Source organism: Pogona vitticeps, chromosome 1 (genome assembly GCF_051106095.1).
Source record: "Pogona vitticeps strain Pit_001003342236 chromosome 1, PviZW2.1, whole genome shotgun sequence".
NCBI classification, from domain to species: domain Eukaryota; kingdom Metazoa; phylum Chordata; class Lepidosauria; order Squamata; family Agamidae; genus Pogona; species Pogona vitticeps.
In genome coordinates, this window is record NC_135783.1 from 110,071,933 (window position 1) to 110,096,139 (window position 24,207).

At 38.9% G+C, this 24,207-nt stretch overlaps 1 protein-coding gene across 4 annotated transcripts in view; it reads left to right on the forward strand.

The window, feature by feature from the left end:
* CEP162 (centrosomal protein 162) overlaps positions 1–24,207 on the forward strand; it is a 61,535-nt gene that overhangs the window by 19,745 nt on the left and 17,583 nt on the right. For all 4 annotated transcript variants that reach the window (XM_078380485.1, XM_078380479.1, XM_078380484.1 and 1 more), the window contains 11 exons: positions 788–852; positions 2,042–2,124; positions 4,270–4,297; positions 7,772–7,894; positions 8,592–8,783; positions 11,327–11,408; positions 15,405–15,681; positions 18,897–19,152; positions 20,831–20,973; positions 22,519–22,722; positions 23,669–23,806. In XM_078380485.1, coding sequence (XP_078236611.1) covers positions 788–852; positions 2,042–2,124; positions 4,270–4,297; positions 7,772–7,894; positions 8,592–8,783; positions 11,327–11,408; positions 15,405–15,681; positions 18,897–19,152; positions 20,831–20,973; positions 22,519–22,722; positions 23,669–23,806 — 1,591 coding nt within the window. The remainder of the gene's footprint in view (positions 1–787; positions 853–2,041; positions 2,125–4,269; positions 4,298–7,771; positions 7,895–8,591; positions 8,784–11,326; positions 11,409–15,404; positions 15,682–18,896; positions 19,153–20,830; positions 20,974–22,518; positions 22,723–23,668; positions 23,807–24,207) is intronic.

The window sequence follows — 24,207 nt, forward strand, 5'->3', positions numbered from 1 at the left end:
TTGGTAGTTCAGCATCACTAATTGTACTTCATGATACTGTCTTTGAGTTCCTTAAGCAAAGAGCATTGAAAACAGTAATTTTTCTAACAAAGAGGTCCACGTTTGTGCTCAGAGTTGATTATGGAAGCTGAATAGTCATACTCTGGCAAATTTACATCTATGATTCTGGTTGCACAACGTATTTTCTGCACTTTTAAAGGTGAGAATTGAGGCTGTTGAGAAGAAAAGAGAAAATATGCAATAGGAAAAGGAAGCTTCATTGCTCAAAACAGTGAATCTTAAGATTATCAGGCAAACAGATTTCTGCGTGGTAAAGTAAAGTTGTGTCCCATCCATCAGCAGAACACTTCCATAGGTGAATGTAGGCCATTAAATATTATAATTAAAAAAGAAGATCTGCACATTCAGGAGCAGTCTACCTAATAGCACCAGAACTCACTACCAGTGGTAATAGTCTTCTTTGACCCCTTCTCACAGGAATATCTGTCTACTGACTATTAGGCAACTGAATAACAGGCTAGGCAAAGATTTGGTCCTTACCATATGAAAACATGTTAACAAAAATTATTTCTTACTAGTCTGTGGAGATGGTGGCATTGAAGAGTTGTGTGGACATTTCAGTAGTTACTTGTAAAATTTGTCTGCCTGCAATGACCTTTTTTAAAAAACTTCTGTGCTACCAAAACAGCAGAACAGTCTGAAATACAAAAATACTTTTTCAACGTAGTACTGTGAAAGAGTACTTTGAAATATATTTTGTTGTAAATTATACTATCACATTTTGCAGGAATTCTGATGCGAAGGACGTGGAAGAAGGAAATGAAGATAAACCTAAGAATCATGAAAAATCTGGTACATGAACTTCAGAAGTTGAGACAGCTCGCTTTGTAGCCAATACATTATGAACAGCTATTAACTTAGGAAATTTGAGACAAATTCACAAAATATAAAACACTCATATATTTTGTCTACTTCAAAAACATAGTTCTGTTCCAGCATGACATACAGAACATTAGAGACCTGCCACAAAATGTCCATAGGACAGTGCATCAGCTTCTGCAGTACAGTATATGCTTTGGAATGGCATTTATTTAGAACAAGCAAGGGTTTAAATGCTACCGTGGATTTGCACCTCCTTTCAATTGGAACAGTGGTAGGCAACACATAACCCATTGGCTGCATGTAGGCCTCCTGGCTGTGTCCGCATTCCCCAAAGTACCACCATTGTGGAGCAGAAATCTGCATGCATTTATGAGATAAGACACTGGAGTTGTCTGCCATGTTTTAGAAGTAAACATACCCTTTGTGGTGTAATGGATAGAGTGACTAGGACACAGGAAACTTGTGGAATATGTGTGGAACTGGTAAAACCACTTCTTAAATATCCCACTTACTGTGGAAGTCCTCTTAGGGTTGCTATAAGTCATTTCTGACTTGACAGCACACAACACATGTAGCAGTCCAGAAGCCTCTAGGTCTTGGAGCCTATGAAGCAAACCTCCATGTACCATGGTACCTTGTTTTGGCATGGAGATGCTCTTTGGAGAAACTGGAGGAGGTTTTGCTCCCTAGTTTTGGGTGATGCCATGTTACAGAAATTTAGTTGCTGAGGGAGGCCTTGTAGGACTATTTAGACACAAGCTGAAATTGTTCCCCAAACCTGTCTACACTGCCCTACACAGTCACTTTTTGAGATCTTTTTAGTTCTTTAAGGGAAGATGAAATCCTCCTCACACCGCATGCAGAGAAGCTCATCCATTTGGCATTTGAATATTATATCCACAGTGGCACTGGCACAGCATCAGTCACTGTATCTGAACATACTGCTCCACCTTCACACTTGCAAATATCATTCCAAGCATTTGTCAGTAGGGCTGGGCTTCCTTATTTCTAATGGTAGACCTGGCCCTGCTTCCTAGGCATCTGATCTGATCCAAAAGATGGCTACATGCAGTTCTGTATGTTAGAGAAATATTGTTGTTTCTGTCTTTTTTTTTTTAAATGAAGGCTTAACCATCTGTCTTGTTACAAACACCCCTAGGTGATTATAGTGAGGATTTTGAAGAAGATTCAAAATCTAACAAGGATACTGACATTGAACCACCTGTCATATCAGAAGCTAAGGTAAGCATTTAGGACACATACAATAATTATATATTTTAAATATTTTTGGACCATAAATTTGCATATACTAATATATACTGATAATGGTATAGCATGTCAATACAGGCATAATAAATGAGATTATTAGTCTTTTTATTGAGGTATCAATGTTGCTTGTTCGTAAAAAGTTCCTATCTCACCTTTCATTTGCATTTGGAACTTGCATGGTAACTTACAGTTCTCTAATAGCAAAGAAAAATCAAAACATCAGGTAGCAATTCAAGATAAAAACCGGAATATTGCTAAAGCAAAAAAGGATCTGTAACATATGAAAAGCAAAATGCAAAGGAAAATGAAAGGCATGGATAAATGAAAGATCTTTATCTGGTGTTCCAAACCCTTAGTATTCCAGACAATTTTCCCATCTAGAGAAATAGATGTATTGTTTTTAGCTCATTTTTAAAAAACAAGATAAATCACAAGACACTGTTGGAGTGGAGGAAACAGAGTAATTGGTTTTGTTTGTTATGTGCCGTCAAGTCACATCTGATTTATAGCAATCCTTAATAGTCTTTTCAGGGTGAGATATTTTATGGAATGGTTTTTACCGATACTATCCTCCAACTGGCTGTGAGTTTCCATGGGCAAGCAGGGATTTGCAACCAGGTCTCCTAAATTCTTTTCTGATGCTATCCATTACACCTCAGTGGCTCATTTAGACATTTATTAAAAAATGAATGAATGCCATTGTCTGAAGCCTCTTCTATCTACTACAGCAGTGGTTCCCTACTTTCACCCAGGTGTTCTTTGATTGCAGCTCCCAAAAGCCTTGACCACTAGCTATGCTGGCCGGGGTTTCCGGGAGTTGCATTCCAAGAACACCTGGGTCACCCAGGTTTGGGAACTACAATACTACAGCACGCTGAGTAATCTGCACATTTATTAATATGTGAATGAACACTCTGATTTTATGTCATTATCTGAAGCATTAATATTATTCAGTTATTTTAAAAAAACACAATAAAATGTAGGCAGCTTAATATTGCTTATTCAGTGTCTTATTGTTCACAGTGATGGTCCCATGTTTCTTTCAGAACTGCAGTAATAGTAACTAGCATTTGGGAAAACATCGTTTGTGTTTGCTTTAACTTCTGTAATCTCCAGATAAAATAGCCTAGTTAGGAATTGTAGTGTAACACATGTGCCATGTGCCAGGGTGGGGAAGCCTAGTTTAAGACATAGGTCTTGGGAGAAAAAAGCACATTTATTGCCCTAGACATCATATTGTAAGATCCTAAATATGCTTACATTTGCAGCCATTTTCTGTGACACAGATTTTTGTGTGGATGCTGATATGCACATAGGCTTGCTGACTTCATGGGAAGCATTGCTATTTTCAGTAAAGGAAGATAGATTGCTTAATTTACTTTCATATAAAGTAACTGTTGGCAAAAGCAATAGAAATCCATTTGGCTCTGAGAACTCTATGTATTTACTATAACTGCCATATCTTTCTTATACGAGGCTTTAGCGTTCACCCTGCTCATGAATATTTATGTTGAAATTTGCGTGCACCAATAGGGATTGGTGGGGGCGGAGTTAAGTGAAGGGAAAAGAAAAGGAGAGGGAGAAGAAGAGTAGGCGATTGAGAGTGGAGAAAGAAGGTTATTTAATTGAGAGTTAACGACATTGACTGGACTTTTATCACTTGAAACAATATACAATTTCTACTTGGTTCTTAAATGATACATCACCTGGACTTCTGTCATTAATAGTGAACAAGTTGATGTAATTGACTGGTGACAGAGGCCAATAGTTGCATGTAATTAATATTATCATATTTTCTGATAAACATATATGGTCTTACTTTAAAAATTATTTCTCCTAAGCAGAAATATTAAGCTGCTCAAGTGTTCTGAGTTTTATTTGTAAGCACAACATTGGAGCTTGTTTGTTTGTTTTTGCAAGCCCATGGTTATAGTTACAATTTTCAGTATTATAAACCTGCTTGAACATACACAGGTATAATATTTCATCTGTGTAAATGCAAGTAGATATATAATATTATACTATGATGCATATAACAGTATCAACTGTTCAGTTGTCCTTTTTAGAAATCTTTTTTTCAATTCCATATCTATTCATGCATTTTATCTAAATTTTTAGGAGGAAGAGACTGGCATGCTGGCTAAAGGTACAAAATTCAAAAGATGCAAATAGCATGTTAATATATACAACACATAACCTCTCGATTTTTATGTGTAATTTTATGGCAGCAGTATTGAGTGAAAAGTAATAGAAAATAATCCATAGGCTGAAGTGTTTAATGATACTTCAGTGTTAGTTGTGAATGTGTGGCAAAATTCTACAGAAGTAAGTAGTTTTATTTCATGTGTAGTTGGTTATTATAGGGCTTGATCCACTTTTGGAATCAAAATCAGTATCCCCATTTTTAGTTTGGTCTTCTTCTGCACTGGTGTCAAATCTGTTATTTGCAATTGCTGTAATGGTAAAAGAGGCCACACTTTTGTTCTTGGATTGCATTTGTTGAAAAGTGAGTATTGAGAGTTAGTTGTGTTGATTGTCTAGCAAAGAGATGTTTAAAATGCCTATCTTGAGCACAGTCTAAACAGTTGACAGATGTATTTTAAAATTCCAGATATCAGTAAAATAATTTTTATTTGCTTAAATATTAAAATTTGAATCATATGGTTAGACACTTAAGTTCAGAGATGTGCAAAGAGCTCTCTGTGGGCTGCATGCAGCCCTTAAGGAAGTTTCTGTGGCTGCTCTCCCATTCCCCTGGCTGGAAGCAGTCTGTCGGGGAGAAAAGCCATTTTCCAGGAGTACTGTACTGTTTTTGCTATAAAATGGGGTACAGGATGCCCCAAAAAGCTCCCAAGACAAACAAACAAAAAACAACAACAACAGTAGTAAAAATAGAATTCTAGATATCAAAATAAATTTTTCACACTTTGGGTCCTGGTGTGGCTCACAGGATCAGAAAATAGACCCTCAGACCGTGCAAAGTCACACATTTCTACTGTAACATTATACTGCAGTACAATGCCTGTCAATTTATAGATGATGCCAGGATGTTCCGCTGTCCTTCTAGCCTTCCTGTCTAGTGGGAAATGTGCAGTCTCCTTGTACTAATGCTTACTCAAAAGTAAATCCCCCATTGTGTTGGTGTAGTGGTTTTCATAATGTTGTAGTTTTAGTCTAGCATTTATAGTGCAGCAGTAACCTAATAATGAGGTGCTGCAGTTGTTTGTACCTCAAATGAAATGTGTATTATAAAAGCTCTGCTACCATTTCTCTTTTCCAACAATTTTTAACATTTAATATCTAGAATCCTGTCTGTTTACATGATCATGTAAGGATGATTGCATTCCCCTCACTTCTACAGACTCGCCTTCACATGACAGATCCCACACCAGCTGCAAAATTGAGGGCATGGCCAGTTGCATCATAGATTGCACAAAGAGGAGAAAGCACAAGGGAGTAAAACACTGGCACAAATCCTGTCTCATAGGTTTCACCACATAAAGCTAATGATATAATAAGTCACAACAATTTTATGAGAACAACTTCTAATTTACTCTCCCTTAAAAGCCTTGTGGCACAGTGGTAAAACCGCTATACTGCAGCCAAAACTGTGCTCACAACCTGGGGTTCAATCCCAGGTAGCGGCTCAAAGTTGACTCAGCCTTCTATCCTTCTGAGGTCGGTAAAATGAGTACCCAGCTTGCTGGGGGAGCAATATGTAGCCTGCATAACTAACTTGTAAACCGCCCAGAGAGTGCTTGAAGCGCTATGGAGTGGTATATAAGCAGCAGGCTTTGCTTTTTGCTTTAAGGCCCTGAGGCTCCCATGGAATCCCTTTTAATTGCTGGGAGGTTGGCCCTGGATCAGGAGCAGGGAATCTTTATTTTCCAAAAACCACTGGCAGTCTAGCTGCACAAATAGGATTTTAGCTGCTGTGTGTTTGCCCTTATGCAGACAGTATCTCTCCTTTTGGATTTCGTGCATTTTCTTTTATAGTTTCAAACATTTCACCCATATTTGACACTATGTTCTAGCCATAGATAGTTTATTAATGAAATCATCAAGTGCTGTTCATTTTACTGTAAACCTTTTTTGCCATGTCAGGGAGAGCTAAAATGTCTTAGTTATATATGTAGCATGCAGTATTGCAGATAGTGAAAAGGCTAATGTTCATAGATGCTAGTACAGTGGTGCCTCGCATAGCGAGGTTAATCCGTTCCGGATTAACCTTCGCTATAGCGAAACATCACTAAACGGAATTTAAAAAGCCATAGAAACGCATTGAACTTCGTTCAGTGCGTTCCTGTGGCTTTAAAACTCACCGTTAAGCGATGTTCCTCCATAGCGCCACCATTTTCGCGCCCTCTGTAAGCGAGGGCAGGGCGCGAAAATGCGGCGCGGACCTTCCGGCGGCCATTTTGGAACCGCCGATCAGCTGTTCTCCCCCGCTTCGTTATGCGATATTCGCTAAGCAAATCGCTTAGCGAATATCGCAAAGCGAAAAAACGCCATAGGGGCCATTGCTGAGCGAATGCTCCAGCGATGGCCCAGAGCCCCTCGTTAAGCGATTTCATCGCTCAGCGAGGCGCTCGTTAAGCGAGGCACCACTGTAGCCTGAAGAGCTATGGCTGGAGGCTCAAAACATTGTATAGGAGGCAACAACAAAAACCACCCCAAAGAAAAGGAAATGCAAGAAAGCAAAGTGGCTATCCAATGAGGCCTTACAAATAGCAGAGAAGAGAAGGGCAACAAAATGCAAGGGAGGTAGGGAAAGTTACAGAAAATTGAATGCTGACTTCCAAAGAATAGCAAGGAGAGACAGGAGGGCCTTCTTAAATGAAGAGTGTAAAGAAATAAGAGGAAAAGAATAGAAAGGGGAAAACCAGAGATCTGTTCAAGAAAACTGGAGATATTAAAGGAACGTTTTGGGCAAAGATGGACATGATAAAGGACAAAAATGGTACAGTGGTGCCTTGCTTAACGGGCGCCCCGTTTAACGACGAATCCGCATAGCGGTGAGGCTTTTGCGATCGCTTTTGCAATCGCATTGCGATGTTCCCAAGGGGGAAAATCGCTTTGCAATGATCGCATGAAGCCCCATTTTCGCCCAGCTGATCGGCGGGGCTTCAGGATGATTGGGGGGAGCGCTTCCCCCATCATCCCGAAGCCCCACCAATCAGCTGGGCGAAAATGTCGGCTTCGGGATGATGGGGGGAAGCCATCCCCCGCGCTCCTCCCAAAGGCCCCATTTCCCCACAGTTGATCGGCGGGGACTTTGGGAGGACCGCGGGGGAGCGCTCCCCCGCGGTCCTCCCAAAGGCCCCATTTTCGCACAGCTGATTGGTGGTTCCAAAATGGCCGCCTGCTGTGTTGCCTAGCTTTAGAGGCACAGAAAATGGCCGCCCCATGGAGGAGTTTTGCATAAGGTGAGTTTTTAAGCCCATAGGAATGCATTAAACACGTTTTAATGCGTTTCTATGGGCTTTTAAAACTCGCTTAGCGATGAAATCGCTTAGCGACGTTTTCCTGCGCGGATTAACGTCGCTAAGCGAGGCACCACTGTATAGGACATACAGAGCTACAAGGTAGCAATATTCTCTAACCTCAATCTACTTTTTAGTCGTCCTCCTTGATTCCCAAGACTCAACTCTGGAGTTTCAGAAACTTTGTGATCAACAGAATGCAGCTGTGATAGAACATCACTTACCTCAAGAAGTCACCACAAATGAAATGAATGGAACAGGTAATCTGCTTTTTTATTGACTCCTTATTTCCTTATCAGTTCACCATACTGAAAACAGAAATGAGGTAAGTGCAGTCTGTCTTAGTCTGCTCTGGCTGTCTGCCCTTCAGAATTATCATATAACTATTTAGGCCGCATCCAGTCAAAGCCAAGTTTTTTGAAGTTCCATTGATATCATTGGGAGAGAATCAAGCATTTAATATCGAAGGGCTTATAATGCTTAACTGTATCTGGATCATATCATCATTTTTTAATGTTTTCTCAAGCGATCATGTGGACAGGCTCCAGGGTTTTGTTGTGTTCTTGAATTATAGTTCTCAGAGAAGAAGCAAAGAGAAGTAAAACACAGGAAAATCTGTTTGCTTTGTTTTCCCTTTGCTTAGTTCCCAGTAGTTACTAGATTGTAATTTTTATTCACATCACTTAGTAAATTTTAAGGATTGTTAATTGCACAGCTACCTTGTAGTCTTAAGCTTATTTAATTGGAAATAAGTCATATTAGACTTAGGTTTACTTTTAGGTATTTTTGCATAATGTTGCAGTCCTATACACAGTTAAGTAAAAGTAAGTCCCATTGAAAGGAGCATAGCTCTGAGTGTCCTGTGTAGGATTAGTGCCATTTCTTTGCTGACATGTTGTTCTTGAAGAGATTTTTCCACGTAGTAGATGTTTATTATATTTTCTACCTCCTCCTCAGGTATTTCTGGTGGGCAAACTAACAGTGATATTGAAGCTTTGCATCAGGCCTACTGCCATATTGAGCAGTCTTTAGGGGATACTGATGAACAAAAAATTAATGCTGACAAAGTGGAAAATGTAGAGAACTTGGTCAAAGATGTTTCACAGGATAAAGAAGACTGCCCAAAAAATACCTCCACTACTGATTCTGGTAAATTTTGAAACTTCTTCATACTTCTGGTTAATGAATTTCAAAATAAAATATACATTTTAATTTCTGTATAGAATCAAAAATGAAAAACAAGGAAAAACTTGTCACTTCATATATTTTGCTGCTGATTATTATTTTTTCTGCTTGTATTGCTGCATCAGTGATGACTTCATTTGTTTGTAATCATAGAGGTGCTAAAGATATTTTTATGTGGTGTGATATCATAGTGTATAGTTATGTGAATGAAACCAGAGTTGTGTAGATGAGATTCCCTGCATCAGCCTTTCTCACTTCATTGGATCCACCTGGAAAGTGGACAGGCATTGAGCTGATGAGAAAAATTCATCTGATTAGTCCTGCCAGTGTGATTCTATAAATTGCATAATAGGAAAACTGCCTCTCACATAGTTGTGTCTGTACGCAAATAGGATCAGTGCTTCATTTTCTTGAATGTTGAATTTGTACTGTTTTTAGTGAGGATACAGAAAAACCTTGTTTTTTTCATCCTGCTCAGGATATTTCCTCTACTTATTCATGTGGGATCTCGAAAAGCCTGTGGCGTGAACACCTAGGAAGAATAAATGTTTTGACCTCATAGTTCCTGTGTGAGACATTGTTCTATTTGTAGGATATGAAAGACTTTAAAAATCCCTTTGTACAGTATTTGCTTTCTTATAATACAGTGGTGCCTCACACAACGATGTTAATTGGTTCCAAAAAAATCAACGTTGTGTGAAACATCGTTCTGTGAAACACCATTTCACATAGGAATGCATTGAAAACCGGTTAATCCGTTCCAATTGGAACGGATTGCCATCGTTCAGTGAAAATCCCCATAGGAAACATCGTTGAGTGAAACAATGTTTCCTATATTGGAATGTATTGAAGCCGACTCAATACATTTCAATGCCTTTGCGAAGTCCTTTTTCGCTCCTGTAAAAGTGTCTTACAATGTTTGGACGCTGTTTTAAATGATTGCAATGGTTAGTCCACCTCCTGAAACCTATGCAAACTGATTTTGGTGTTGTTCTGACACTTCGTTAATTTATGATGATTTTTTGTTTTTTCTCCATAGGAAACCATTGGATGGTCTGTCTAATGGTTTCCAATGGAAAAAACAAAAAATCATCATAAATTAACGAAGTGTCAGAACAACACCAAAATCAGTTTGCATAGGTTTCAGGAGGTGGACTAACCATTGCAATCATTTAAAACAGCGTCCAAACATTGTAAGACACTTTTACAGGAGGGAAAAGGGAGATCGTTGTGTGAAAATCCCCCATAGGAAACATCGCTGTGTGAGGCAGCAAATTTGACAGAAAAAGGCATCGTTGTGTGAATTCATCGTTGTGTGAGGCACTCGTTGTGCGAGGCACCACTGTAAGTGAAATGAAAGAACACAACACATACCTTTTAGCTGTTCTGAAAAGAATTCATCAGATAGGGAAATGCATCTATATGTAAAATATCTAGGGAACTGAGATTTGTCACTTACTCAGACACTGGTACAAGTTTACATCATTTGGTGCCAATGATCTAGAGATGGAGTTGGAGTTTCGGGCATCCCTGGCTTCTCTTGGAGTCATGTTCTTTAAATCTCCACCCCAGCTGCTTCATCTCTGGCATTCAGACATTCTGGTCTGTAGACTGCAACCACACTAGTCCAGTCAGTCCACTGGTACATTAAATATGTCTGCATACTGTTGCACAGACCAGCATAATTGTTGCTTCAGCCTTGTCTTTCCAGATACATGTAGCTGCAGAAGAGCTGGGCTGAGACAGTGCTTGCTTTTAAAGCTGTAATTAGTACTATGAATGCTTGACCTGTTGTAATACATTAGCATTCACAGCCTGACCTTCCTGCTTAATAATTATGAAGTCTTTCCCACATCAAAGGGTGCTGTTTTAGTTTCCAAGGAGATTACTAGCTGATGATTTTTCAATCCATCATTGTTTCCACCCTCCACTGTCCCTTTATAAGTAACTTGTAAAGTTCCTATCATTAGCAATTATGGTCCACACAGTTTGCTATAGCAGCTAATGCCCAATTACCCACCTGTCTCTTTGATGCCTGTTCAGACTCTGACAAAGCATTTAAAGTACAGTTTGTACACAGATGATTCAGTTGTCCTTTTATGTGTGTGCTTGGGTTTTCAGTCTGATACTCTTGAGTCATTTTGTTAAGTAATTTTAAAGTAACAGAGGGATGGTCTCTATGTATTCACTAAAGAGGACCTCTTTTGGAGAATTGGCTTGTTTGTCAAACTATAAAATATAGAAAGACAGCAGTACAAAAAATGCATTGAAAATCAAATAAGCACATTAATACAAATAAAAGTTCCATGGTTTGGAGGCAATTTATGAACTAGTTCTTAACAGGAATTCTGCAGTTCATAACTTTTCACATGGATGAAAATATGCCTCATAACTGTAGCCAAAGTTTTGTAGACATAACTGGATTAAAAAAAGAAACTTAAGTGGGCAATTTTTGTTTAAATATATTCTGCTGTGCATTGAACCAGAGCATTGTTTCATCTCTTCAGACTTGCCCACCATAGAAGAACTGATGAAACCTATCAGAATGGATTCATCTTTCACCAGGAGCTATCACCAGGAACCAGAAAGGTAATCCTTCTGCAAAAGGCATGCTTTAGCCCAGGCTTGGGCAGAGTGCGGCCCGAGGGACAGCCTGCGGACAGTTTTGAACATCAAAACCATTTATAGCTTTTTATCTAAAGCTGATCAGTTGCTTATCTTTAACATACCACAAAAACCTCTTTAGTATTTGTGAAGATTAACAAGCTTTGTTATTCCTTGCTTCTAAGCACTCAATAAAATTATTTGATTGATTTTTTTAAAAAAATAGCAACACTAGAAATGGGATATTCATATTCCTATCCCTTGGGATACAAATTTTGGCACCACAGGTGCCTTTGGAAACCAGACCCTCCCCCTAGAACCGGCTGGTCCACACACAGCCGTCCTCAGTTGCATTGCGGCAGTCATAAAAGTGGCCCAGCCAGCACTTCCCTTCTCTCTGCGCAGCTGACCACTGAGCAGGGAGACTCATCATCCCGCCTCCTCGCTGGAGTGGTCAACTATGCAGTGGCGGAGAAGTGCTGGCTAGGATAGGCTACTTCCATGATTGGTGTGATATGAGTGACAATAGCTGTGAATGCTGTGCGGAGAGCGGTAAGTAAACTAACTGGTTTTGTAGGGAGAGTCCAGTTTCCACAGGCATTCTGGTGCAGATATTCATATTGATACGAATACAAATATCCTATCTCTTCAACATTTACAGTGGTGCCTTGCTTAACGAGCGCACCGTATAACGATGAAATCGCATAGCGATCCGTTTTTTCGGATCGCTAATGCGATCGCTGAACGTTTTTTTAATGGGGAAAAATTCGCTTTGCGAAGCCCGGTAAGTGTTTCGCTTACCGATCTTCGCAAAACGAACCCCGACGATCAGCTGTTCGGCGGCCAAAATGGCCGCCGGAAGCCGGGAAATGGCCCAAAATGGCCGCGCGCAGCGTTTTCGCGCCCTCGTTAAGCGAGGCGAGGGCGCGAAAATGGCTGCCGGCCATCCTGAAGCTTCGCTGAACGGTGAGTATTTGGCCTATTTGGAACGCATTAAACGATGTTTAATGCGTTCCAATGGAAATTGCTGCCCCGTTCAGCGATGCTTCAGCATAGCGAAGGTTAATCCGGAACGGATTAACCTCGCTATGCGAGGCACCACTGTATATGGTTATTGCTTGCTGTTTTTGTGGTACTGTCTAGCGTTTGTAGTGATTATATAATTCATGTTTTCTATTTTTTATTGAACATAGTCCAGCGTAGCAGTTGGCTAGATGGATGCTAAATAAATAGCTAAAGACTATTATGTAGCCCCCATAGTCAACAAAAGAGTGGGAAAAGCTGTACTGGGATACAATCTCAAAAACGATTTCAATACGAATCCAAGGCAGACCTTTCAACATCACAGTAATCCAGGTGTATGCACCAACCACCGATGCTGAGGAGACTGAAATTGAACAATTTTATGAAGATTTACAACACCTTCTAGAACTGACACCAAAGAAAGAAGTTCTTCTCATTCTAGGGGACTGGAATGCTAAAGTAGGGAGTCAAGAGATAAAAGGAACACCAGGTAAGTTTGGCCTTGGAGTTCAAAACAAAGCAGGGCAAAGGCTAATAGAGTTTTGTCAAGAGAACAAGCTGGTCATCACAAACACTCTTTTCCAACAACGCAAGAGGAGACTCTACACATGGAAATCACCAGATTGGCAACACTGAAATCAGATTGATTATATTCTCTGCAGCCGAAGATGGAGAAGCTCTATACAGCCAGCAAAAACAAGAGCTTGAGCTGATTGTGGATGTGATCATCAGCTTCTTATAGTAAAATGTAAGCTTAAACTGAAGTAGGAAAAACCACTGGGCTAGTCAGGTATAATCTAAACCAAATCCCTTATGAATAAACAATGGAAGTGAAGAACAGATTTAAGGAACTCAATTTGGTGGACAGAGTGCCTGAAGAGCTATGGCTGGAGGCTCAAAACATTGTATAGGAGGCAACAACAAAAACCATCCCAAAGAAAAGGAAATGCAAGAAAGCAAAGTGGCTATCCAATGAGGCCTTACAAATAGCAGAGAAGAGAAGGGCAACAAAATGCAAGGGAGGTAGGGAAAGTTACAGAAAATTGAATGCTGACTTCCAAAGAATAGCAAGGAGAGACAGGAGGGCCTTCTTAAATGAAGAGTGTAAAGAAATAAGAGGAAAAGAATAGAAAGGGGAAAACCAGAGATCTGTTCAAGAAAACTGGAGATATTAAAGGAACGTTTTGGGCAAAGATGGACATGATAAAGGACAAAAATGGTAGGGACCTAACAGAAGCAGAAGACAAGAAGAGGTGGCAAGAATACACAGAGGAATTATACCAGAAAGATCTCTATGTCCCGGGCAACCCAGATAGTGTGGTTGCTGACCTTGAGCCAGACATCTTGGAGAGTGAAGTCAAGTGGGCCTTAGAAAGCATGGCTAACAACAAGACCAATGGAGGCGATGGCATACCAAGTATGGAAAATTCAATAGTGGCCAGAGGATTGGAAAAGATCAGTCTACATCCCAATCCCAAAGAAGGGCAGTGCCAAAGAATGCTCCAACTACCGTACAATTGCACTCATTTCACACGCTAGCAAGGTTATGCTCAGAATCCTACAAGGCAGGCTTCAGCAGTATGTTGACCGAGAACTCCCAGAAGTACAAGCTGGATTTCGAAGGGACAGAGGAACTAGACACCAAATTGCTAACATGCTCTGGATCATGGAGAAAGCCAGAGAATTGCAGAAAAACGTCAACTTCTGCTTCATTTCCTTCTGCAAATGCCTTTGACTGTGCAGTCCACAACAAACTATGGCAAGTTCTTAAAGAAATTGGACTACCAGACCACCTTATTTATCTCCTGAGAAATCTCTATGTGGGATAGGAAGCAACAGTTAGAACTGGATATGGAACAACTGATTGGTTCAAAATTGGGAAAGGAGTACAACAAGGCTGTATATTGTCCCCCTGCTTATTTAACTTATATGCAGAATACATCATGCAAAAGGCTGGACTGGAGGAATCCCAAACCGGAATTAAGAGTGATGGAAGAAATATCAACAACCTCAGATATGCAGATGACACCACTCTGATGGCCGAAAGTGAGGAGGAATTAAAGAACCTCTTAATGAGGGTGGAAGAGGAGAGAGCAAAAAAATGGTCTGAAGCTCAACATCAAAAAAACTCTAAGATCATGGTCACTGGTCCCATCACCTCCTGGTAAATAGAAGGGGAAGATATGGAGGCAGTGACAGATTTTACTTTCTTGGTCTCCATGATCACTGCAGATGGGGACAGCAGCCACAAAATTAAAAGACGCCTGCTTCTTGGGAGGAAAGCGATGACAAACCTTGACAGCATCTTAAAAAGCAGAGACCTCACCTTGCTGACAAAGTTCTGCATATTCAAAGCTATGGTTTTTCCAATAGTGATGTATGAAAGTGAGAGCTGGACCATAAAGAAGGCTGACCGCCAAAGAATTGTTATTTTTGAATTGTGGTGCTGGAGGAGACTCTTGAGAGTTCCCTGGACTGCAAAGAGAACAAACCTATCCATTTTGAAGGAAATCAACCCTGAAGGCTCACTGGAAGGACAGATCCTGAAGCTGAGGCTCCAATACTTTGGCCATCTCATGAGAAGAGAAGACTCCCTGGAAAAGCCCCTGATATTGGGAAAGTGTGAAGGCAAGAGAAGAAGGGGATGTTAGAGCACAAGATGGCTGGACAGTGTCATTGAAGCTACCAACATGAATTTGACCCAACTCCGGGAGGCAGTGGAAGATGGGAGGGCCTGGCGTGCTCTGGTCCATGGGGTCACAAAGAGTCGGATACGACTTAATGACTAAACAACAACATTATGTAGAATCAGGCTATTGATTTAATGTATCCTGTTAATGGACACATAACAGTAACATGCAAAGCATATATTTTGATGTAACTTCAATTATATTTTTAAAAAGGAAAGAACAAGTTGTATATATCATTCCTCTCTCCTTCCCTCTGTATATCTCTTAGAGTCACACACAATACAGATGAATTAGTGAGTCTTTTCCCAGTTAAAGAACCACAGAATGGGACATATGCAGAAAAGCAAAGCATTGGTAGTTTGATGGGCCAATATCATGAGCAAGAGAATGTTTCTATTCAGCCAGTTGTGAAGGAAGATAATGAAGCCCATCCTCAAGAAAAGACTGACAAAGACAGAATGACAGACAAAATTAAAAATGATACCTGGAAACAAAATACTCTTCCAAATTCTTCAACATTGCATCAAGAGTACAGATCTAATCAGGTATGCAACATCTGGAAGTCATATGAAACCATACGACTATAAAAGTTAAGCAAAGCTTAGAAATACTTGCCAAATATTATAAATAATAGGTTGCAATAACTAATACATATCTACATTACATTATGATTGTAACATAGCAAGAGATAACTTTTCTCCTTTTGTGGTTTAACTGTAAGTTTTAAGCTATTTTTAATAACTGGAACAGATTTTTTTTAAAAAAATTTAAATTTGTCACTAGAAAAGTAACAACTTATTTAGGACTTGGAATCAACAGTAAATAATGGCTTCTTCAACATGATGTTCTATTCTAGCATGCTAAACTCATACATAATACATGATGATCTATTTCTTTCTTCAGGTATCTTAAGAATCTGTAAAAATTGAATTGTTGGCATAGTATGTTTAGAGTTATGTTTTTCAAGACAGTCTTTATCAATACCGTATAATTTCTAATTACCTGCTGTGGTTCATTCATATCAGGGTCACCGTGCAAACTACTTGACAATTCGTATCTGTTTACTTATAAGAAACATTTAACATTGTAAAGGACAGGTGAGAAGCATGAGTAAAAAGTGACAAAAATAGGTTCAAAACCCTGAATGCTCTTTTTCAGCACCTGTCGCATACAGACAAAGAGAACCAGCACAAAGAAATAGAGGAGAACTACAAAAGGGGAAAACAGGAGATCTCTTTCATAAGGCCTGAGAAATCAAAGGGAAATGTAAGCCTATATTAGGAATGCTGAATGACCAACAGGGAAGCACACATTCTGACCAGAAGAAAATAAAGAGGTGGAAACAGTAGATTGTAGATCTATACAAAAGAGATTAAAGGATGACAGACTCCTTTGAAGAGGAATCCTATGGTGAAGAACCTGCAGTTCTAGAAAGGAAAAGAAATCAGGGTTAGATGGAATATTGATTCAGCTGTTTAAAGCTGCAGAGACTGAATTTGTCAACATCCTAACAAGAATATGCCAGCAAATGTGGAAAACAAAAGAGTGGCCCACAGGCTGGAAATGTTCAATATACATTTGATTCCTTAAGAAAGGACATACTAATGAGTGCAGCAACTATAGGACCTTTGCTTTCATTTCCCACGCAAGCAAAGTGATGTTCAAAGTGTTGCAACAAAGGCCTTTATCTTATATGGAGCAAGAAATTCCTGTTGTTCAAGCTGGATTTCAAAAAGGAAGAGGCACTCCAGGCCATAATGTAAATATCCACCGGCTGCTGGAGCACATGGAAAAATTTCAGGAGATCAATCTATGCTTTATAGACTACAGCAAAGCCTTTGATTGTGGATCATGAGAAACTACACAGCTTTAATGTTGACACTGAATAAATTAAATAATGAAAGATTTTTTATACCTGGGTGCAAGCATCAATCCAAATGGAGAGTTTAGCCAAGAAATCATAAAAAGACAAAGAAGGGCAGCAATGAAGGAATTCAAAAAGATGGAATCAAGTCCAACCATACATTACTGTCTCTTAAAGCTGGTTTAGTGTGTGGATTCTGCATTTTGACTCATATGCCTGAAGAAGTGGACTTGTCCAGGAAAGCTTACATTAAAATATAACAGTTAACCTTGAAGGTGCAACAACCTTTTTGTCTCTTTTATTCATTTATTTATTTTTTTTGTGATATACAAGTGTAAAGATGTGTCACTAGAGACCAAGACCAAAATTATCCACATTCTTGTATCCCTGATTACCATGTATGGATGTGGAAGCTGGATAGTAAAGAACGCTGACTGGAAAAAATTGATGCATTTGTATTATGGTGCTGGAGGACAACTTTGTGGATACCATAGACTGCCAGAAAGGCGAACAAATGGTTCCTAGATGAAATCATGTCTGAACAACCTGTGAAGGCATAAAGGTTGAAACGGAGACTGTCCTACTTTGGGCACATCATGAGAAGGCGGGATTCTCTGGCAAAGACAGCAATGCTGAGAAAGGTGGAAGACAACAGGAAAAGAGGAAGACTATGAGATAGATTGACTCCCTAACAGAACCCACACACTTGAGTTTGCAAGAGCTGAGAAAAGTTATTGAGGACAGGACACTTTGGAGATCTCTCATTCATAAGGTTATCATAAGTTGGGGCAACTTGATGGCACATAACAACAACAAATGTACAACGTGCTTACTCCAAACATGTCAGGAGCACAGGGTAGATTATTTAGAATATTCCAAAATCTGCCACTTGAGGGTACTGTCATTATTTCATTTGTCTGAAACAGAAAACTGCTTGTATATCTGACATAGGAAAAATCACTCTGTCAGTTTCAGTTGGGATTTGAACCAAGAATTACATTGTGCACATTAGAATATCACTATGGAATACTATTCATATCTTTCCTGTTTTAAGAGCAAATCATGCAGTCTGTACATAGATAAATGGAAAAAAGGAGGAGTGATTAGAGTTGGGCACAAACTGAACTGTAAACCAGAAAAATGGATGAAGCAGGCTGGCTCACAGTAAGGATAGTGATCTAGTTTGAGGATCTCATTTTGATGAATAAAAACGAAGTGCCAAACTTTTTTCCCCTCAGCACTTCATTTTGGTTCGGCAAAACAGGATGACTACCTGCCCCTTTCCACTGCCCCATCACCTCCCTCCTTGCTCCTGCCACTGCCATCACCACTTCTACCACCATCATCCTCATGTAGTGGGCCTGACTCTTGTCAGGAGCAGATAGCCTGCCCCCCCCCCAGCACGAACCGGTTTGTTTTTCTGGGGATTCGATCCACCAGTTTTCTGGTCCTTGCCCATCTCTAGGAGTAATTGATTCTTGATGAAGAACAGAATTGACATGGATACAGGTCTCTGAAACATTCTGCCTTTCACTTCCAACAGGCATCTGGCTAGCCATCTTAATAATAGAATGCTGAACAAAGTAGGCTTTTGGTCTGATCCAGAAGGGTTTTTTCTATGTTTTTATGGTGCAATATGACCTAGATGCTGTTCTGCCATAAAAATAACTATTTATCTCTCCATCCTGTTGAGGTTTAAAGTAACAGTGTTAGTACATGCTGCTTGAGCTATATGAATTTGAAAGAAACAGACAAAGCTTCATTACTTGAATTATCTACCAGTATAAATACTTTATGTTCCAGTTATACATTAGTATTTCAGTTTTTTGGTTGTTTTTTTAATATTCTAAATTTTAAGCTAGCTGATACGCTATATATGTATACCATTATCTACAGATACATCATCCCAGCACATTGAATAAAGAGGGTCTGAATTCAGTGATCAATAAACAAATCATGTATAAAAATACAAAAAACGCAGTTGGCGGATATAGAAAAAAATCTCCAAGTGGGCTGTATAGCGCTGTTAGAAGTTCTGGGTATGGAAAATCCAGTTTTTCATTAAAGCATCTTCCCAGTGTTAATGAGAAGTCATTAAAGGAAGGACTCAAAAAGCCAGAACTGAAAAACAAATCTCCTCCAAAGCAAAAAGGTACTTGATTTTTAATGGAATGTGGTTATTTTAATTGTGAAATAATGTTGAACATACTTCATCTTGAAACATGAACACTGCTACACACAGAAGGTTTCTTGTTTGGTAGATTTACCTGAGCTTTACATGGAACATTAATTTACACAAGGAACTTTGCGTCTTTTAAGGTAAAATTAGTCCTTAACTGTGAATATCATATTGTACTTTAAGATTTGTGCCAATATATACTGAAGAGTATCCAAGACTGCAGAATTATCTCTGACCTTAAATTCTGAAAACAAAGCCCCTATGGGCCCAGGAGACACTCTAGGGCCATGAGCAGATGGTTGGACTTCAGCTGAAGACATTTTATTTAAGTTTTTATCCCTCATGGACATTTTTTTAAACTTTAAATGTGTTCCAAAGGGAAAAGTACCACGAGAACCTTGGTGTGTGCTCTTTTTATTTGGATTCCCCACTGTGAAATCCATCTGGGTAGACTCTCTAAACTGCTTTTTGAACAAAGTGATAGCTTAAAACGCAGTTTGTGGGTTCAGAGAAAATGCTTCAGAAAATGAAATCACTTTAGATGAGTGGCAGTATTTCAAACTAAGCTGTAAAGACAATTCAGTTATCAATGGCCCTAAAGTACATGTTGTTTTGTGGAGTAGTTTAAGTAAAATGCAGCTTCTCTTCCAAAATCGTTCATAATTTAAATTAAGACTGGGGGCAGGATTAAAAGGAGAATGATGTAGTGGAGTGCAGTGCAGGGGAGTAAGCTCTACTAAGGACTTAATTCTGTGTTGAAATGAGTAAGATTAGTTTGTATAAAATTAAAAGAAAAGGTTTATGGAAGAAAGAGATTCAAATGTACGAAGGTGCGTCTTACCTTGAAGATGTCCTGGAAAAGAATGTTGAGTATTAGCCATGGACAGTAATACATCAGGATATGAAAGCAGGGAAGAGGGGAGGGTTGCCTAGTGATGAATAGATGCATGTGCATTGTTTTAACACACATTTTACATGCATAGGTGATTTATGTTTAAGGTGGATGTAAGAGAATGTTCCTTGCGGTTCTGCACATCAAAGGGAAAGATGTATTGAGAAAAAGATAGAGTAGAAGGCAGTTCAGATTTATAGCAGAACTACTCTTTCAGCTCCTGCCCAGTTGATTTTTAAAGCAGGAAGGCAAAGAAAATAGATGCAGTGTTCTCTTTTTGGGTAAATTGTATAATTACTCAAAGTAATATATGTTATCCACATAAATGAGCAAGGTAAAGTGGTGGGGACGTGGTGGCGCTGAGGGCTAAACCGCAGAAGCCTGTGCTGCAGGGTCAGAAGATCTGGCAGTCGTAAGATCGAATCCACGCAACGGAATGAGCACCCGTCGCTTGTCCCAGCTCCCGCCAACCTAGCGGTTCGAAAGCATGCAAATGCGAGTAGATAAATAGGGACCACCTCGGTGGGAAGGTAAACAGCGTTCCATGTCTAAATCACACTGGCCATGTGACCACGGAAAGATTGTCTTCGGACAAACGCTGGCTCTATGGCTTGAAGAGCGGGATGAGCGCCGCCCCCTAGAGTCGGACACGACTGGACAAAAATTGTCAAGGGGAACCTTTACCTTTACTAAAGTGCTTAACGCTGGTACTTTTAAAGCCTAACTCTTAACTTGTTTGTTTGTTTATTACTATCAAAGGGGCATCTGGAACTCAGATTATACAGAGAACAAACAATCCAGTTTTTACAAAGAAAAATTGCAGTGCAACACCCGGTGAGTCATCCACAAGTAGTCTTCAAGAGCAAGCAAAAGAAAGTGACTCCTGCATCCATATCCACAATGTAAGCCTCAGTAATTGCTCTTATGAGTGTTGTTTCTTAAAAGGGCAGGTGCCAGGAAGGTGGTACAGCAACTGATATGTGCAATTTCAGAATATTAGGAAACAGGTGATCTATGCTGTCTCTTTGTAGAGATGGGAAAGGAGAATATGAAAATGGATGATGCTCACTTGTTTTTCTTAGTCAGCGAACAGACTTGCACTGTTCCTATAATATTTTATCAGTCCAATGCATGAAAGAGCATGCATGCACTTAGAGGTCTTGTTTGTCACAAAAAAGCATTTTTCCCGTTCAGTTCCCAAAGCAGTTTACATTGTAGGCAGCAATACCAACTTAAAGTTACATAGAGAGAGAGAGAGATGCAGAGCTCTGTGAAAAAAATGGGAAAGAAATTATTTTTTCTAGGCTCCCACTTCAGCCCAAATCTGAAAATAATTCAAAAATTTGCCTCAAATGGTTGGAGGATCTTCTGGAGCAGCATGGCAGGTGGTATAAGAGATTCTGATATGAAGGTGGATTGGCAGAAAAGGAATCCTCTTTCTTTTCCTTTAAGCTCCAGTAGATTGTACCATTCAGATCCCTGTTTGTAGATCCACTACCAAATCCATTTTGCGGGAATGTTGTTCATCTGACTTATATATTGCTGTTCCTTTGGAGTAGCATATGTGGAGCATTTGTGTTTCTCCATCTGTACACTTTATGAGATCCAGATCTGCTTCAGCTCCAATATCAGATACTTCCCAACCACTGTACAGGCACACAGTACATTTTTGGATCCTTCTTCGTGGATCTACATTTAGTTTCTTCTGTGCTGCCAGTGCATCTTGTTACATAGAAAGCCATTTTTATCAATGTTCAGTTCCTCTTTAAATTTTAAAATCTTGAATGGAATAATTTGCATAGATGTTCAGTTCCTAATTTGTTTCTTTTTAAAAAAATTAATTTTGAAATATTTAGAAGTACACAAGGAAAACTACAAAAAAGAAATTTTTATACATTTCATATATATCAAGGACAACTGATAGTCTATTTACATAGTTTATATAGCCTTCGTATTTTAACTATACATATTATTCTAAACAGTACTGTTTTTTATTTTTTTGTTAACATTTTAGAATGTGAACTGTGTTTGTTTGATACAGCGTTTTTTGCAGAATTTGTTTTATACCCCTTCTATTTATTTAAAATAGTCAAAATAGTTTCCCCCTTTTTTTCAAATTCTCTAACTGACCTTCTGTTTACATAATTCATTAATTGTGGCATTTTCAAGCATTTTATCTCTCCAGTCTTCTTTTGTCAGCTGTCTCCATTTTCCACTTTGTTGCCGTTACTACCCTAGCTGCCGTCAACATGTAATTGAAAAGTTCTTGTTAAGACTTTCCCAAATTATCTGGTTTCTGAAAATATTAAGCCACCAATTTGTACTATGGAACTAAAAGAAAAATGGCAAGTTAATGGTACATCTGTGATAATAGCATACAGCTTCCTTCCTTCCTTCCTCTGTTTCTCCATCTTTCATATCTGATTGCCTCATATTCTCCTTCTCAGAGTAGTGAAAGGGAGCTTTATTTACTAAAGAGAGTTCATGAAGCTGAGGAAAAATTGGCTGCAGCCCATGATTTAATTCAGCATCTAAAAGTTACACATTTGCAAAAGGAGAAGGAAATGGAAACAAAAATCATGGAAATGAAGATGCAACAAGATAAAACCCTTTTTCAACTAAACCAAGAAAAGTATGTTCTTCAGACACAGGTACTGTATGAGTCATACCACTTCTCTGTTCAGTAAATTCAATCATTCTTCTTTTGATCATTCTACATATGAGAAAAATCAAATTGTGAAGCATTGTATACACTATAATTTGCTTTTCAGTAGAGTGGTTATTCACCTGGTGCTGAGCAAGCTGCGTGTTTCCTACTCTTATGTCTTACTGTATGTGGTGATTTTGTTTTGGATATGTGTTCAGTTTAAAAGTTTGTCTTTGCCTGTGTGATCACTGTCTGAGTTGATTGACAGATGTGTGTGGGATGTGTGCCAGGAGTGATTGTTACAACAGTTGAGAACAAAAAAAATATGTATGAGTGGAACTGCCAGCTGATTGGTCTTTGTGGCTCCTGGTTGGAGAAATTCTGTATGTGAAGAAGTGGGGTGGGGAACGGAATGAGCTGACAGTGAGATGTGTATATTTTAGTATGATCTTGTTTTTTTATGAGGCTGTATAGTATGAGAGATTGGTGAAAGTGTGGTCTTATGCCAGAATTACAAAGTTAAAAAGAAAGAATTATTAATGTATGCTGAAAAAAATGACAACTTAAAACTGTGTTCCTACATTTTATTATTCTTTGTACATTGAACCCATTTTATCATATATGTTTTTTAAAATAAAACCCTATTTTGTTTATTAACCCTGCTCCTTAATTTAAACATATTCATAAAGTATAACATCCATGTATTCTAACATCCATGTATTCTGCTGATCGGTGCTATGATATGTAAGTTATGTAGTGTCATCAAAATAATTTAAGCTGTGTTTCAGCAAAAAATATTCTTACTTTTAAACAAGTAGCGCAAAATAAGCCCTTCTCTTTGGCTTGTAAAAATAATAATGTTCCATTACATGTATAAAAAATGTAGGTCCCCTTTTGTCTAATAATTTTATAAAGCATATTTTATTTAGAGTGCCTTTTCCGCCCCCTAGCTAAACCAAAGAGAGGACTTGAACAAAGGAACAAAATGGTCACATATCTGGGAAGGAATTCCTGATAATGGTGAAATGTTGAAAGAAATAAAAAAAGAACTCCAAAATCAAGAGACACTGCTTCAAGGGTATCAACAGGTAGAGAACTTTCTTACTTCATGAAACTATATTTCACTAAATTATTCTGTTTTCAGTTTGTGATCTTCACGTATATCATTCTAATATTAATGAAGAAATATATAAAACATCCAGGCTCACTTTTGAAGTGCTGTATCCGTTTAATTCTCATTTCAGTAGAAGGCCATGTACCTGCTCAGCATATGAATAAATGGGTATAGTCTGTAAATTCCTTCTGAAGTCTCCTCTAAAATGCATCCACCGTATATGAGCCCTTTCAGTATATTAACACTTAGGATATATGAAAATAATAAAGAATATTATATGTGCTGTACACACAATTTATCTCAAACTTTATAAAGTTACTTTTAAAAGCTAGTTACAGATTCCAAGATCTGCCCTCATCAGTATCAGTGAGTTTC